The sequence below is a fragment of the Myiozetetes cayanensis genome, unplaced genomic scaffold, assembly GCF_022539395.1.
Source record: "Myiozetetes cayanensis isolate MyiCay16 unplaced genomic scaffold, myiCay2020 scf1, whole genome shotgun sequence".
NCBI lineage: Eukaryota > Metazoa > Chordata > Aves > Passeriformes > Tyrannidae > Myiozetetes > Myiozetetes cayanensis.
Window position 1 is genome coordinate 32,859,435 of NW_026086604.1, and position 16,665 is coordinate 32,876,099.

Sequence of the window (16,665 nt, forward strand, 5' to 3'; positions counted from 1 at the left end):
CCTAGCAGCATCATGAAGCAGTATCTCTTCCCTTTCTTTCCCCTCCCTTGGCTCTGTATCATTAATCAAGTGTTTATTTATGATCATGTTGTTCTTACTAACCTTCAACAAATTTTCTGATATTCTGGGCAAGGCTCCGGACACCGCTGGGAAGGTTCCAAGGGTCTTGCTTGATGTGGAGTCGTAGCCTCTTTGGACAGTTAAGCTTTGGTTCCATTTCCTGCTGAAACTCTAAGCAAGGATAAAAATAGTATTTTTCTGCTTAAATCTCCTGAGAAAGCCACAATAGTGTTTCTTCCTAAATGTTTTCACTGCTCAAGGAGTTGTCAACTTGTTTAACTCTAGTTAAAGCTATGGTGACAGCTCTAACATCTAAGCTCCCTACTTAGTCTAAGGAGAGAATGAGCAGCATCCCCAAACATGGTTCTTTCTGAACCAACTACATAACACAGAAGGTGTCTCCTTGGAGTAAGCTGGACCCTGGAACTTTTAGAGGCAAAATTACTTCAAACAGAAAATTAAATTTAAACCAAAATTACTCACAGCTAGTCTGTCTTTCAAATAATTGAAGTGTTCCTTGTACAGTTCATGAAGATTATGCAGATCAAGAATAACATATCTGATGTGTCTCTATATTGTGTCTAACTGTACATTTATTATACCACATTTTGCTGTGTGAACTTGCTCTAGGTTCATCTCCATTATCTTAGGCCCAAAATTGCAAACAAACAAACAAACAAACAACACAACACCCCCCAAAATAATAGAGGTACAGTAATTATGCACTGTTGATTTCAGTGAGATCTTGGTACAATATGTACTATCTTCTTACTACTCTCTGGCCATCTAAAATCAGTTTTCTTTGCCAAAAGGCATGTAGGATCAATAAAAGTTCTTATATATATATTAATGCAACTTTCAGTTTCCCGCCAAACCTTTCTCTTTTTTTTTTTTTTTAAACTAAATTCACCAAAAGAAGTCCTTTGTATTTTTCATCACAATCTTATGACTACCACCAGATATCTATTTATACACTTAGGCAACTATGCAAGTGTTAGTAGAGTATCTGAATTTACCTACAGGATATTTTTTTTAAGCAACAAGTAAGACTTACGTAAGCATATATTTTGCATAAATACTTCTGTAACTATAAATTTACACTCACAAATTATTTATAAATCAGCTTCAAAAATAATATAACTACAAAAATAATAAAAATCTGGCATTAGTAATAAAACAGATCAGGAATGGCTTCAGTAGTTGAGACAAAAATGGAATAAAATCACCTGCAATGTACAAAACCTGATTCTTGCTGCAAAAACCTCCGCAATGTTAGTCAGTTCAGAGTCTACAATTTAGTTGACTATCCAACAAACCTGAAATCCTTTCATACATGGTGCAATAAAACTGTAAGAAGCCAGTTTTCAACTAAGAATTAAGATCTACTTAACATGAATTTCAACAATCAGTTTTTGCAGAATACACCAAGATTAAGCAAAATCAGTTCTTTAACACCCAGCTGAAGGAGTGGATAGCCATATCCATGTCCTCTTTAAGCTGCCTTTTGATTCTGATTGCTAGAATTAAATGTTACCTTGGAGGCCTCGACCTGGTGTAAAGTATTTTGTCTGTTCAAAGGCCCTCATCACAGCTGGTCCTTTCAGAAGACTGACAATTGAATCAACCTGTTGGGATCAAGATTCTGTGAGAAAGATGTGTTTTACAGCAACAATCAGAAATTCTTTCTTTAAGAAATATGACCACAGACAAGCAACTTCAGATTCTTTCTTACTTAATGGGTCTAGTTAAGGTAACAAGCTAGGGAATTTTAGACTAAATTTAAGGACCTGTTTAATTTGCAAGTTTGGATTATTTACAGAAAACCAAAGGAAAATGAGTAAATACATACCATCCCAGTAAACAGTGGAAAGCAAAAGTAAAAAGAAAAAGAAGTATTTTCTAAAGACATCTTAGCTCAAACATAGACATTAGTATCAAAGCCAAGGAAAAGAATCCCATACTTGACCAAAAAGATGCTCCAGGCAGCTATGGAGCTTGTCCTGCTTATCATGGGAAATTCGAACACTTATGGGAAGCTCATCACCTGAAAAATATTTTAAAAAGAAAAACTGTTCAGAAGTTTCAGAATGTTTTAACAAAGCTTTGAATGTTAGATAATCTGCTTTGCACACAGACTGATGTCTTTCAGGATTATAGTAAGTGACTCCCTACACACTTTGCATTTACCAGTCATTCAATAATACAGAAAAAGCTCTTAAAGAGAGGATCCTATTCAAAGCCCAAGTGGTCAAGGTCCTGGAAAACCTGTTCTACGTGAGCCTGTTTTAGGAGGGGACTGGACTGGATGATACCTAAGGGTTCCTTCAAACCTTAACCATCCTGTGACCAGAACACATGATTCTTCTATGCTGGAGAACAAAATAAACAGCTAAGTACTGTGAACCTAATGTAGCAAACCACAAAGTCATTGAAATGCATTCACCATAAAATTTCCATAGGGGCTCTATAGACAATTCACTGTCTTAATGATCTTACTAATTAAATGGTTATGATTATTTAGTAATTCAACAAAAATACAACATCCAAATCCTGTATTTCATACAAGTTTTTAGTAGCACATACCACATAATTTCCTAAGAGAGTGCAAAGAAGAAGGACTCTTTTAGGTCATTGTATTGTCATTGACTCTCTTAGACAACAGGTAATGCAAGCCAAAGTCTTTCAAAAACTGTGAGCAACTGAGCTTAAAACTGATTTTCCTACTTGATGGTACAGTAACATATAAGAAGTAGACACTTAATAATTTATAATCCAAATATATTCATGGTCAATCTAGACACATCAGTCTTATGTCAGTGAAACACTTATACGGCGTTTCTTTATCTTGATTTTTTTTCAGCTCGTTTAGCTTCCCTTACAGTCAGCAGTTATATCCCTTCACAGGATTTTAATTGCATCAGATGGAGCATGGTGTCCAAGAGCACTGATCTGGAGTTAGCCAGGTTAGCTTTGGAACCAGGAGAAAATTAAGTCATCCGAAGAGTGGGAGTTTCACTGAGCAGCAGTATTTATCATCTTGAACTAGCACAGATATATTATTTTAGGCACCTCAGTTGGTACTTCAGTTTGATGCTGCACAGACAGATATCAGCTCATTTATATCTCAAATTGAAGATACAGATCCTGGATCTCCTCTTTTATGAACAGTTCTCTATGTCCTTCATCCTCTCCTCTGTAAGAGTGTATCATTTCTGGAAATTAAATTCTGCCTTATTCACATTATTCTGCATTATTCACAAGCTATCTCAGATACCTTGCATAATGTCTTAATACTTTCCTGTCCCAACTGAAAATATTTCTCCTGGTACAACCAGCAATAAAAATTTGCCTTCTCTATGGCCAAGTCTCACTGGTGGCTCATATTCAACTAATACGCCCAGTTCTTTCTTTTCCTAAGTCATTCTCAAATGATAAACTCCCAGGTTAGAACAAATATTTTTTTTATTATTACTCCCTGAGTGTATGACCTTGTACTCCATGCAGTTAAACCCCATCTCATTCCTATTAGCAGCTGCATTTATTTAAATTCAATTTGTCACGGCATAAACAAGAATGTGCTTCTATGTGGTCTCACATTCCTTCCTACAAACATACACAGCCATATCCTGCCCTCTGGGTGCTGACACTGGCTGGGAGAGCATTCCAGGCTCACCTAAAATGCTCCTTGCTCTGTGCAACATAATGCACTGTCAAGGTCAAGACATGAAAGACGTTAAAAGCAGTGCCTCCAAGAGCTCTAATGGAGTCTATTCACAGAGTCACTGGTATGTTGTGTCTCTCTCATAGAAGGACTCTGAAGTGCAGCACTAGCTAGGCAGAAGCAAGACTGTGCACTGCTATTACGAAGGAGGATGCAATTTTTAAAACTAAAACAATAAAACTGCCACGCAAATTAAAAGCATAAAATTGAATAAAAGCAACAGATGGCAGATTCATAGCTGACTTTTTCTAAACGTACCTGAATCCATTTCGTCACTGTGAAAATAAGAACTGCACTGACTGCTACAAATGCTGGTGAAGGAGGCAATGGAGTTCCTATTGCTGTTGCAATCGCTTGAAAATAAAACACAAAACAAAAAAAGAAATAAAGTTATGTCCTTTAACAGACTCTGTAACAAAGTTATGGAATTTTTTTCCCTTTCCCTCTCTTAAATTTAATGATGAGGCGATCTGTGTAATTCTTCATACACAATAAAGATCCCTGTGCTCAGGCTATCATTTAATTTGCAATCCCAGTAGGACTGAGAAGACCAGATTCCCAAAATAGATGCTTCAATTGTCTCCCTTCACCTTGCATGTGAACAGTTACTTGCAGAATGGTAATATACACTTTCAATGCAAAACAACTCACTTTTGTTACGCAAATGGCAGTTTTTGAAACTGTGGCCTAAAATGTTTTAGTGACTCTACATTTACTCCTCCTCCATAGTTAATCCAAATGTCAAGACTTTACGACTTGAAAAATAGCATCCCATAATGGGTTTACAAGAGATTTGATCCATTTGAGTAGCCCCAAAACTCAAATTACAAACTATTTTCCTTGCCAGCCAAAAGATAGTTTATGATCCCATTTTTTCCAGTTGCTCATTTTTTTCAGAAATGTACAGACATTTACATCTGTGGTTTCAATTAAAACTTCTATGCACACAATATGTCACCCACATTGGTCTAGTAAGGAGATTTGGAGATTAAAATTTGTATTTTTTTTCTTTTCTCTCAAAATAAATCGTTCTGCGTAGAAAATACATGGAGAATGTACCTACTTTGGCAGCAAAACCAGAGTAAAATATACACATTTGCACTAAAAATCCTATGAAGATAAATTTGAATTCAAAGTCTTCAGAGTTACTTAGCCACATGAAGGTCATTTAATTTCACTGCAGGAAATGCATAAGTAATCATTCAGAAGAGGGAGTCTTAAAATTCAATGTAAGATAATGCAGAAGTGTACCTAAGGGATGTTTATATGTAATGACCTGGTTTTTGTTTTATGAATTGGGTGTACCCATTCACCAAGATATAAATATCCATTCTTCATATACTGTTGCAGTTATACATCTACCCATGGTGCTCCCTAGTTGTTTTCTTTATTTTTGTAGATACAGAGGTAACCTTTTACTAATTTAGGCATACTGACTTACATTTCCTGGCTCAGGTATATGTTTTGGACCTGAAGTCAACAAGGTAAGGAAATGGGATAAACTTTTAAATGAAGTAATATGATATAATTACTATCATAACCATTAAGTAGATGAAAAGACAACGGTAACAACATGTTCCTAATAGAGGGTGAACAGTCCCAAGGAGTATTAGAAATTTCTGGCTGGATATTAAGAAATGTTTTCTAACTAACTCTATTCACTTAGTAAAGTCTCCAAAGAGAAGATGAAGGTTAATTAAAACTGCATTGTGCAAAGCATGAGAAAATAAAACACAGGAAAATGAGAAACAGATTAGATGTATTTGCTGTATCATTCTGCATGTTTATTATGTTGTATTACAAGGTTTAGAAGGCGACAAAATAAGAACACTCTAATGGCTGAAATTAGCCTAACATTTCTAATAATAACCATGGTGGCATTATGGGATCTGGAGATTTTAAGTATTGATTATTATAATTATTTAAGCAAAGAAACAAAACAGTCTAATCTCACTCCAACATTTGTCCTAAATGCACAAATTTTATGATTATTCTGCATATGGAACCATAGATTTTATTCTTCCTAAACAGTCAGGATGGACTTTAAATTACAGGAATCAGAATAAAGAAAATATTTTGCACTCATGGCCTGGGCACACCTTCTTTCTCCTTATACAGATCTGGGAAACCTCCCAGCAGGAGTAATCACACACCACTGGAGTGGTTCCTGCTTGGTCAGTTTGACACATCACGGACATGCAGAAACCCCTCAATGGGCTTCTGCTGAAACAGCACTTTTCTTTTGTGTAAGAAAAAGATGGATTTGTGCAAATTATTTCTACATTTATTTCTGTTCAAAATTACGTCTATGTTTCTGTTTCTACTCTGACAAAGAGTTCCTATCTACCAGGCTGCAGTAATCAAGTATCAGCTTATGAAACAGATCTCAGCAACACACGGTTCTGTAGAAAAATGATGACCCTACTGAGATTCTACTTTCTGAGAATAATAATGAACTATGATAATGAACAAATAATAAACCCTTATTTTACTTGCAGCTAAAGTTTTAATTTAGATTTTAGATCATGTAGCTAACCAGTTCCCTCTAAGAAACAGAATATAATCTATGTAAGAACCACACGTGCTATAATTACTCTTTCCTTTTCAAAATTCTTTGTATTCTCATTCACAGTAAAAGTGATGCATTACGAATTCTAGAGGTGAGTTGATGCTACAATATTCAGAGTGAAAGAAGGTAAGGAATATATGTTGAAAAACATTGTATTTTTTTTTCTTTAAGTATTTTTTTTTTCTTTAGATCAGGAAGAGTGGCGTCTCTGTCATCTTGCTTTCCGTGGTAGACATTTATTGTTGGAGACATAATAACACAAGTTATTTCTGTTTTTTATAAGACTGGTAATCTAAAGTGAAGCTTTACACCTCCCATTGCAATATTCTAAAAAGGTTTGGGATACTAAGATCTAATAATTAATCTGTACACATAAAAGTTTAGTTTACACATCTTGAGGCTAGCTCTTCCTCTGCTGGAAAAGTCAGAATCACTGTATTCTGATAGTCTTCATAAACACTCGATAGTATATAAACCTCCAGGTTTAATTCAGCTGACAAATAAAAATATTATTAGTAAAGTTACCTGTAAGAATCCCTGTTACTGATGGTATCATGACCAGAATCTTCCTGTTCATCACCTGTCACACTGAAACAGACTTTTTTCCCATTCCTTTCACCCTTTTCATTATCACTGTCTGCTGGTATTAAGGGCTCAGGTGTTTTACGTTCTGATTTGGGAGAATATGTTATTGAAGAAAGAAGGCTGTAAAACAAACAAACAAACAAAAAAAGATAAATTCATGTTTTTCAGAAACGAGCTAGCAACAGGACAAAATTTCTCAGCATCCTCCAGCTATTATTCTATACTATGTGAAAGGAACATCTTAATTCAGTCCATATCTATTTGAAACAAGGGAAAGAAGTGACAGATTCTGTAGCTAAAAAGTCTAACGGTGAAACCCATTAGCTCTACTAAATACTCAGTTGTGTATGGAGGTAATGATTCGAACCAGGAAAGAAATAAAGCACATTTTTGGACACTTAGGGTCAAATTTTATATTAACGTAACTATTCCTAGACATGAATTATGTACTTCTCAGCACAAACCAAGAAAACAAACCAACAAAACTGTATATGAAAAACATGTTTTTTCTCACTACCACTGCACTAGACACGCCAGTTTTCATCACAAGCTATTTTACTAGGGCATTTTAAAGATCCTTATTAACATCTCTATGTAATTCCTGACATTCAAAGTGTCTAAGTCATTATCAGCAGTAAAACTGATGATTAATATACATGCATCTGTGACGAGCACAGAAGTGACATCCAGCCAAGAAGAGAGAACAGTTCAGACGGCTATTTTTAGAACATGCACAAATACTGGAAGCAAAAAATTCATATTATTGGGTAATTAACTAATACTGAGATGTTCTAATTTACTTTCACAATCAGAACAGCTATAATGTGCAATTGTCCTTTATTCGTATTGCTCAAACACTCCATTAGAATGACTTTTGAAAAGCACCATATTGCAAAAACTACCTTCTAACTACCTGAAATAAGAAGACACTGAACTAAGCTTTTTTACTTAAACATGGTAGCAAGGTTATATTGAATGAGCTGTCAGAGTGGTCAGCTGGCAAACTTTCTACCAAATACACAGTAAGATTCAAACTTATGTTAGATCTTTTTGTTACATGTAATTCTTACTTCTGAAGGCAACAGACAGATATTTAGCCCATATATAGGCAAAGATACTGAACTGAACTGTATCTAAAATACAGAAAAAGGATATTAAATTTATAATTTCACTGGACTTGAAACCCACCCATCCACTAGACTGACATCTTTTGCGCTACGTGATGCCTTAACACTTCATATCAGTGTGAAATCACAACTCAGTTCCTTCCAACCACTTAAGTCACTGGTTAGGAGGATTCTATAAGGAAGGGAAGAGAGATAGGGCTTGTATTTTACATCAGTATTCAGTGTCCATCTATGTGTCCATTAAGAGCATGTGTGCTCTTGAACTTGTCCTAAAATAAATGTGTTATGAAAGTGTAAACCTTAATAAATCAGTTCTTCATACCTGTAAAACTTATTTTCTGAATATAAAAATATAAAAGGGATTCAAAAAGGAATTAGAAAAATTCCTGGTAGATTATTCTAACAGTGCTCTTAAACCAAAAGGTTCATTTCAAGAACACCATGTAGTGCTGCCTGCTGGAAGATAAGATGAGATAAGGACAAGGATTAATCTATACTTTTGCTTGTTCTTGTGTTCCTGTTGTCATCCACTTCAAAAATTAAAAATAGGCTTTGGACATATTCATTCCAGTAACTTCTTCTGGATTTTGTTGTTGCAAGAAAATAATCAAGAGTAAGAAACAAGCATAATCAACTGCAATTTCATCTCCTGAAAATATCTTCCCCTGAGTAATTATTTGTCAAGACACAGGCAGACTATTATGTCCTTTTCTTTTATGTGACTGTTTAGTCACTTCTGCCAAGAGCTCAGTAAAAGACTGATTAAAGTACTTGGAGCTTTTCCTAAGGGAGTATTTCCCTTTCTCTCAGCAGGCAGGTACTTTTTCTAAGGAAAAAATTTTGCTGAACTACCATGAACGAAAGTTGGAACTTGGGATAAGGGAGTTCAGGAGCTGGCAGTTCTTGAGCTCAGTGAAGTGCTCTTAGAAATTCAGGGAGTTTAAAACACACAACCCCAAATTTGGAGGCAACCTCTTCCCAATTATCATGATTAAACATACTTTTCTTTGTTTCTTTTGTTTTTTCTTAATTTGTAAGGTAGTCATTTAGTAGTCCAATGTTTCTATAATATCATATAAATTAAGAATTGTGATACCATGTTCCTATTTTCTCTTGAGAAAATTGCTTATTGCAATCCTCCTTATAATAAGCAATTCTGCAAATAAAGACATCAATTTCACTGTTGTTATGTCATAACAGAAAACAGAAGTTCTACTGTCTTTATAAAACACCCAAGCAAGCATTTCCTCCTAGCTGTTGCAAGTACAAATATTTCTAATTAAGGCACAGCCGTTTGATTATCCTATCTTATTACCCTATCTTTTGTTTTTTAGTAGTCCTAATTTTTCTCTCAAGAGTTAAGTAGTAGCTCTAACTATGTTGTAATATAATATACCATGTACTTCTGAACTGCTCTCACCCAAATAGTCCCAGCTTCCCTCTTCCCTGTTCAGCACTTTTAAGTAGGTCCCTTGGCTATTCTGTTTCATGTATAGAACAGCTTTTCTCCACAGTAATTAAACACTGGCAGTCCACTCAAAGTCCATGAGGAATAAAGCATGAAAAGTAGCAGTTTTAAAAATAGCCAAAGGTAAAATTTGCTAAATAAATCTGTGCACCTTATACAAGACCTGCTACTAGGTCATCATACAGGAAATTTAGGAAAGAAAAAAAAAGTGAACCTCATGTTTACTGTCTTAACTGTATGACTTTCCAAACTAATATATGCATAGATACATATATATATTTCTGTACACACAATGCATAAATATACATGTGTTTATTTATATGTACATATATATGAAAGAAAGGCTCAGAATTTCCTGTGCTTTTGCATCGCAGGCTCAAGGGAATCGAAAGGAAAGGTGTGGCAGACTACAACTGGAACTTCCTGAAATACTGACTAAACTTCCATAAACAATTCTCTGACTTCCTTGAGGAAGACTAACAACACAGCCTTTACAGACAGTCATTTTTAAGTGCACTCAAGCACTGAAATTATTGTGAATTCAAGTAACTGACTTTATCTTCAGCATGATAATCAGCTTAAAAACATTGAGGCAACTCTTCATTCCCATTGTAGTATGTAAGACATTACAAAATCAGTCTACAGTCTTCAAGATAACATGAGAAACAATGACACACTATTTTTCTAAACTGGAGATCATGACAGATTGCCTTTTAAACTCAAAAATTTATGTTATTTATATTTTCAAAATTAAAAATTTCTGACAATTGCATTGCATATAGGATCTTTCAAAACTGAAATACTTCTTAACCTTCTTCATCCTTATTCTAAGACAGCAAATAGCCCAGCAGTCAACCCACAGAGCCCACAAATGAAAAAGAAAGTTATAAATCCTTGTCCTGAATTAGGACAGACTGTGATGAGACTCTGAGTCTCCCACATTCAAGCCAAGTGTCCTATCTTACTTCAATTCTATCTCAAGTCAACACTGATTCCTACACTATACAAAAACAATATCTAGATTTATCTTCAATGGAAAAATTAAAGGCAAGTCCAGATGTTAACATTTACTTACTCATCTATTTGACAGACACATGTTTCCACCTCTTTCAGTGCAGCTTGTAATTTGAATAGCAATTTTTGATAGACATCTTGTGTTTCTAAATCTTCTTCTTTTAAGAGGTACCTCAGACCATGGCCCTCTTGCTGGCCAAGAGACTGTCCTGAAGGGGCAGCCATAGTAGTAATGGTATGCTGGACATAAATCATGGGATTCAGTTTACCTGGGAATAATAAAAAAGATGACATCATCTTTTTTTTTTTAAAATACATTTTGAAGCTAGTAAAATACCTATCAGATATTAAAATATTTTCCTGCTTAAAACTTCATGAATTATTCAATTTTGCATTTTATTTGCATATCAAAGTCAAGCTATTTAGGAAAAAGTTATTGCAAAATTATGACTAGCCTTTATTATGCTTTAAAAGAAACCTAGGTTTCAAAAGTAGAGTGATTTCACAAAAGCTCATCCTTAATTTCCCTACTTGGGCCATAAACCTAAACCAATTACCTTTTAAGACTATAAATCAGAAGCACTGGAAGTAGTTCTTACAAGCTCAAATGACTTACCTTGATCAGTGTTTTTATTTTCCTTTTCATGAGAAGAATGTTTTCTGCTGTCTAACTGTACACCAAAGGCACTACCAAGGGAAGTTGAGGTCTTAGGGTAAGACACTTCCATCACATTGATATGGCAATTGGTTGGACAGAAATCACTGCTGTGAAGTGGTGAAATCTTTGACTTAGCTTGTTTGAAGGTAGGCCAAGCTCTGTTTTTTAATACTCTTGAAAACTAGAAGTGAGAAAGAAACCAAATTTTGATTAGTAGCTCTTCATGTGTCAGCACTTGGCTGACAATACTTGTGTACCTGACTAGAAAACTAAAGCTTAAAATATTTCAGCCATCCTTGAATTAAGGTGTCCTGACTTCATGATTTCTAGCCTTCTCTACAAAGGTAAGAAAAATGTTTTTCATTTTATACTTTTAAGGGGTTGTTTCTTGAAGTAAACTATATTTTAAAATGTAAATAGCTATGTAACAAAGCTATATACTTTATTTCCCATGGAACATAATAAAAAACTAAGTCTCTTTCTGGAGAGAAAGTCTGGTACTGCTTTATGATCCATGCTTTATGATTCATGCTTTATGGTCTACTGTATGTGACATTTATAAACACCTGTTGAATAGATGTCAATGTCTTGCAAAATTTTTGTCTGAAGCTCTAAGAGAGAATTGGAAACTATTTCATATTCAGGAAGGATGAAGTCCTCTCTAATGATATCCTGGGCTGCATTAGGAGAAGCATTGCCCACAGGCTGAGGGAGGTGATCCTGTTCCTCTCCTCAGCACTGATGAGGTCACACCTGGTGTACTGGGTCTAAATCTGGGCTTCCCATAAATAGACATGGGCATATTGGAGAGAGCCCAGTGAAGGGTCACTAAGATGATTAAGGGACTGGAGCATCTCTGCTATGAGGAAAGGCTGAGAGAGCAGGGAGCCTTCAGCCTGGAGAAGAGGAAGCTCAAGGGAAACCCATCAATGTATACTAATACTTGATTGGAGGGTGCAAAAAGGATGGAGCCAGGATGTTTCCAGAGGTGCCCAGTGCCAGGACCAGAGGCAATGGTCACAAACTGAAACATGGGAGGTTCCCTCTGGACATCAGGAAACAGTTTTTTACTGTGAGGGTGATCATGCACAGGTTGCCCAGACAGCTTTTTGGATCTTCCTCCTTGAAGATAATCCTGGGCAACCATCTAGGTGGACAAGACCTCCAGAGGTCTTTTCCAACCTCAACCATTCTTCTATTTTGAGTGATTCTAGGAAGTTAATAAACACTAATACATAAAGACTGCAAACACCACATTTTACAGACTTTCCTAGTCTACTACTTCTTCTTCCCCTGCCATATATCAGCTCAGAAAGGAGGGATGGGGTTTTTTCCCCCTCTGTTTTATAGTCTAATTCTATTACAGTGCTTAGCCACATCTCCTTCACTCTAACATCTGAAATCTTGCAAAGTCCTGGATAGGCTTAGAGTTTTTTGGTTTTTAAGATGAAAATATGTCAACCCAAAATGGTGAAGATTGAACTGTACTAAATTTGGACCCTCAGAAAACACACCTACTTCAGAATCATAAAAGTCATGAGATCAAGCTCTTCCATCAGCAAAGAGCCTTGCGAGCCACAAACAGAAATTTTTGTCATGTGTCCTTTTCAGTGTAGTTTTTTGCTAGGACAGAGTTTTTTTCTGGCAACGTAGTCAGTTCCAAGTCCTTGGTATTTTAATCACAGTATCTCTCCAGTCAAAATATTAAACAGACCTACCTCAGCTATGGACCATAAGAATATTTTCAAAGTTAACTTGCAAAGTTTCTTCATTAATAAATGTCAGCACAAATTCAACCAGTCAAAACACTTCAGTTGAACAAAGGCACATCCCTTCTGTGAGGTAACACTTGTGCTGGGACTTAAATTTTTGTTTATTTTGGTGCCATATTACTTCAGCCTGATGAACATTTGATGGGTTAATTACATTTAAATCTTAGATCACAACAAGATCTGGAAAGTTACAAGAAATCCAATTATGGAATTGTTCAAAGGCTGAAGAATGTACAAATTGTTAAGAAGGGCAATAAGGACATTCAATGAAGAAAATGTTTCTGCAAGCAGTACATATTTCACATCTCAATCTCCCACACATCCTGCTCCAGAGAGACCAAATGCCTGGCTATGATTTAATCAGGTCATAAGTCACGACCAAAATTCTTTTCATATATGTGTTGAGAAACATCTGGGACTCATGGCACTGGACTCGAGGTCTATTAGGAGCAAAATGTTCTGATAATAATAATAGTAGGGACTGCAGAAATCTACAAGGCTTCTATTTATATAATTCGAACTTTCACAGTGAAATCAGGAGCCAAGCTGAGCTCAGGCCCTCCGAAACTCTCCTGTAACTATGGTTACCTTTACCTTGCCAAGAAAATGACGTATCTGTTCCTGAAATTCACTGCATTACTAATTGTCATTAAAAGCTATCTGTGAAACAACTGATTTTTGAGTAGATGAGCTTGAAAGTGCAGTTTGTATCAGCACTATCTGCTTCTAGACAGTATAAGAACTACATAAACTTCCCCGAGGCTGTTTATTTCACATCCAGCAAACACAACAAAGTTTCATTTATTGTCTTGGCCTCCTATATTGAGACTGTATATCACAGTCAAATTTTTTAGTTACAGAAAATGTATAAACTGCCTACAGGTTACTTCAACTCTAATTCTTAATGTTAAAACTAATGAATTTAGTTTTTAAAAAAGGCATTTTGATTTTTAACCAATTTGGAAACATGAAGGTTTGTTATTCAGGCAAACAACAGAGAGATTGGATGTTTGCTAATGTAGTATCAGAATCCTTTCAATGTGTCCATTAACTCAACTCAGTTTGTTCCATCCCTTGTCAGAGAGCACCCTAAAAGGTCTTTGACAAGGTGCTTTTTGGCCACCACCCTGCTAAAGCTACAGATATTCCTAACAGTTCTCCCTGCTTCTCCTTTGAAAAATAAGAAAACATCATCCACTCTTCTCCATGTAACTTTTAGAAATGTGTGAAGCTTTTGTATTCAACTTGCTTTTCCTTTCCCTTGTTCTTTTCAATTTTTTGTGTATTGACTCTTAGAACAGACTAGTTTGCAAATGTCACAACTCAGATCTCCAACTGAACTAAGACAGGGCACAGACAGTTCTTTGGAGCCATTTTGAGCCTACTTCAAAATAATAACACACTCCCCAAATTAGACTATATGAGAGAGGAACTAGGAGCCTGGATGAGAAAATAAGTTTGCACTAACAAAATGGCAAATGGTTTATTCCTTTATGCCCTGCTTGGTTAAACAACTATAGAGAAATACAGTGGCAGCAACTAGAGGTTGTAGTCTGGGTTATTTATTCATTCATATATCATTAATTTAGATCTCAAGCATATGAAAGTCAGCACCCTCTCCATTTTTCCATGCTATAATGCTTTATTAACCCAAGTCAATCTAATAATTTACAGAGATATTACTATTAACAGTCATGCTACAAAAAGCACACCAATTTGGAGGGCAAAAAAGATGAATAAAAAGGTAACAATTTGGTATTTCAAACTAAGATGCACTACAGGGAAATAAACAATTCTGTTATTGCTTCATTCTTGGTTAACATCTGCAAATTCACTGGAGTATTGGTTTAAGACATGTACAAGAATGATGGGTCTATTGTGGAAATATGCAATTGCATCTACAACTGAACACAGCAAACAGGAAAAGATACTACACAGTGTCTAGAAAAGGGACAATAAAGAGTATGGTCTGAAAACAACTGAAGCAGTCAGTTAAGGCGTTCACACCTCAAAATAGCTAAACTTTCAGCCACGTTTTTTGCCACTGCAGTAGGCATTTTGAAGAGTTATTCAAACTGTACCACATTCCCCCTGTCCCTTAAAACTAAGGACACACTGGTCATACCTTTTTATAACTAGAGATTCTTCTGTAAATATGCTCAATTTTCTCGCTGCAAATGACACTGAATTTACTTTGAAGCTCGGTGGGGATCACTTCATTTAAGGAATTGAGACTGCTGCAATTCTGCACAAAATGTTCATCACTTTTTGCCAGTGCTTCAAGAATCTACAATAATAAAAACAAAAGCAGTACATTAAGAAATTAAGTTGACTAAAATTTCCCTTACTCAACCCCTTACTAATCATCTCTTACAATTAAAGCTGAAAAGCCTGATAATCAGCTGCCTTTTAACATTACAGGCAATGGTGCATAACAACAATAAATTAAACTTGGGAAGCAAAGAGGTTTCTTTAAATCCTGCAAAGTTATAGCCATAAGTACTTCTATTTGGCTTCTCATGACATTGTCTGATAATGGATTTGCTATTAATTTCCTCCTAATGTAACTACTATGGCTCCTCTGAAATACATTATCTGCTGTATTTACTTGATCAGCACATATTATGTAAAGCTGATTAATTAATTCTTTACTTGTAGCAAAGCTTCAGTCTGGCAGGATAAGCAATCCTAGTACATTGAAAAAGCATACAAGAAAACTGAGTGTTATCCCCTCATTTATTCTGCACACAAAACCAGGAAATAAGGCACAGAATAAGCTGTACTGCCCAGCAAAGACTGAAGTCTTGCTATGATGGAAAGCGCATCAGCAAATGATGGTGAGAGAAAACTAAACAAAAAAGGCATGAGGGTAGTATATAGTCCTTTTTTATTAAGTTAGAGTTGCATTTCAGGCATTGAAATTCACTGGGCTATGGAACCTGGAAGGTGCCTATTGCTGGTTGTGTCCAACTCTGGAGATGTGTTCGAAAAACACACCCAAAATAACTTGTTAACAACAGGACACAAAATCCAAATTGAGGTAAGGCACGTAAATAAGAAAAGGCTCACAACGTTTTAGAGATGCTTAAAGAAAACAAACTAAACAACACATACAGTACTAATCCATCATGGGATTTATCACAGAATATGCCGAGTTGGAAGGGATCCAGAAGGATCATCAAGTCCAACTCCTGGCCCTGCACAGGACCATTCCCAAGAGTCACACCATGTGCCCTGTCTGTTCAATTCTGCTACAGCTCATTGTTATACTATTCACCATCAAAGACAAAAGATATGATTTATAAGCTTCACAATAGAAAAAAAAATAACATACAGAAATTTTGGAGTGCAAAATCTGAATTTTCAAGAAGTCAGAGATTATAAGTGACTAGTTCCTGAGAGAATTTTTTTCTCAGGTCCCCACCAGGTGAATTAAGGAAAGCCTTTAACTCTTCTGTTATGATGTTTAGTTACTGTATTAAAACACCCCAATCACTTCGGTCACACTTTTAAGCTTCCTTTATGTCAGGTTTAATTAATAATACAAATTTCAATAATTTAAGTGGAGTTTTTTTGCAGCTGTACTTTCAAACAGTTGCATTCTGCAGCACAACTTTGGATAGTTTCTCATCTTAAGAGTTAACACAGATTTGCACAGCATAGGAAAGCAGCCCAGAATTAATTCACTCCC

General features: G+C 35.7%; 1 protein-coding gene across 2 annotated transcripts in view; it reads right to left on the reverse strand.

The window, feature by feature from the left end:
• Positions 1-16,665, reverse strand: part of PREX2 (phosphatidylinositol-3,4,5-trisphosphate dependent Rac exchange factor 2) — a 171,171-nt gene that overhangs the window by 59,997 nt on the left and 94,509 nt on the right. For both annotated transcript variants that reach the window (XM_050316271.1, XM_050316280.1), the window contains exons 23-30: positions 15,100-15,261; positions 11,161-11,383; positions 10,606-10,813; positions 6,876-7,055; positions 4,040-4,134; positions 2,022-2,104; positions 1,595-1,685; positions 103-231 (exon numbers count right to left, since the gene is read on the reverse strand). In XM_050316271.1, the coding sequence (XP_050172228.1) occupies positions 103-231; positions 1,595-1,685; positions 2,022-2,104; positions 4,040-4,134; positions 6,876-7,055; positions 10,606-10,813; positions 11,161-11,383; positions 15,100-15,261 (1,171 nt within the window). The remainder of the gene's footprint in view (positions 1-102; positions 232-1,594; positions 1,686-2,021; positions 2,105-4,039; positions 4,135-6,875; positions 7,056-10,605; positions 10,814-11,160; positions 11,384-15,099; positions 15,262-16,665) is intronic.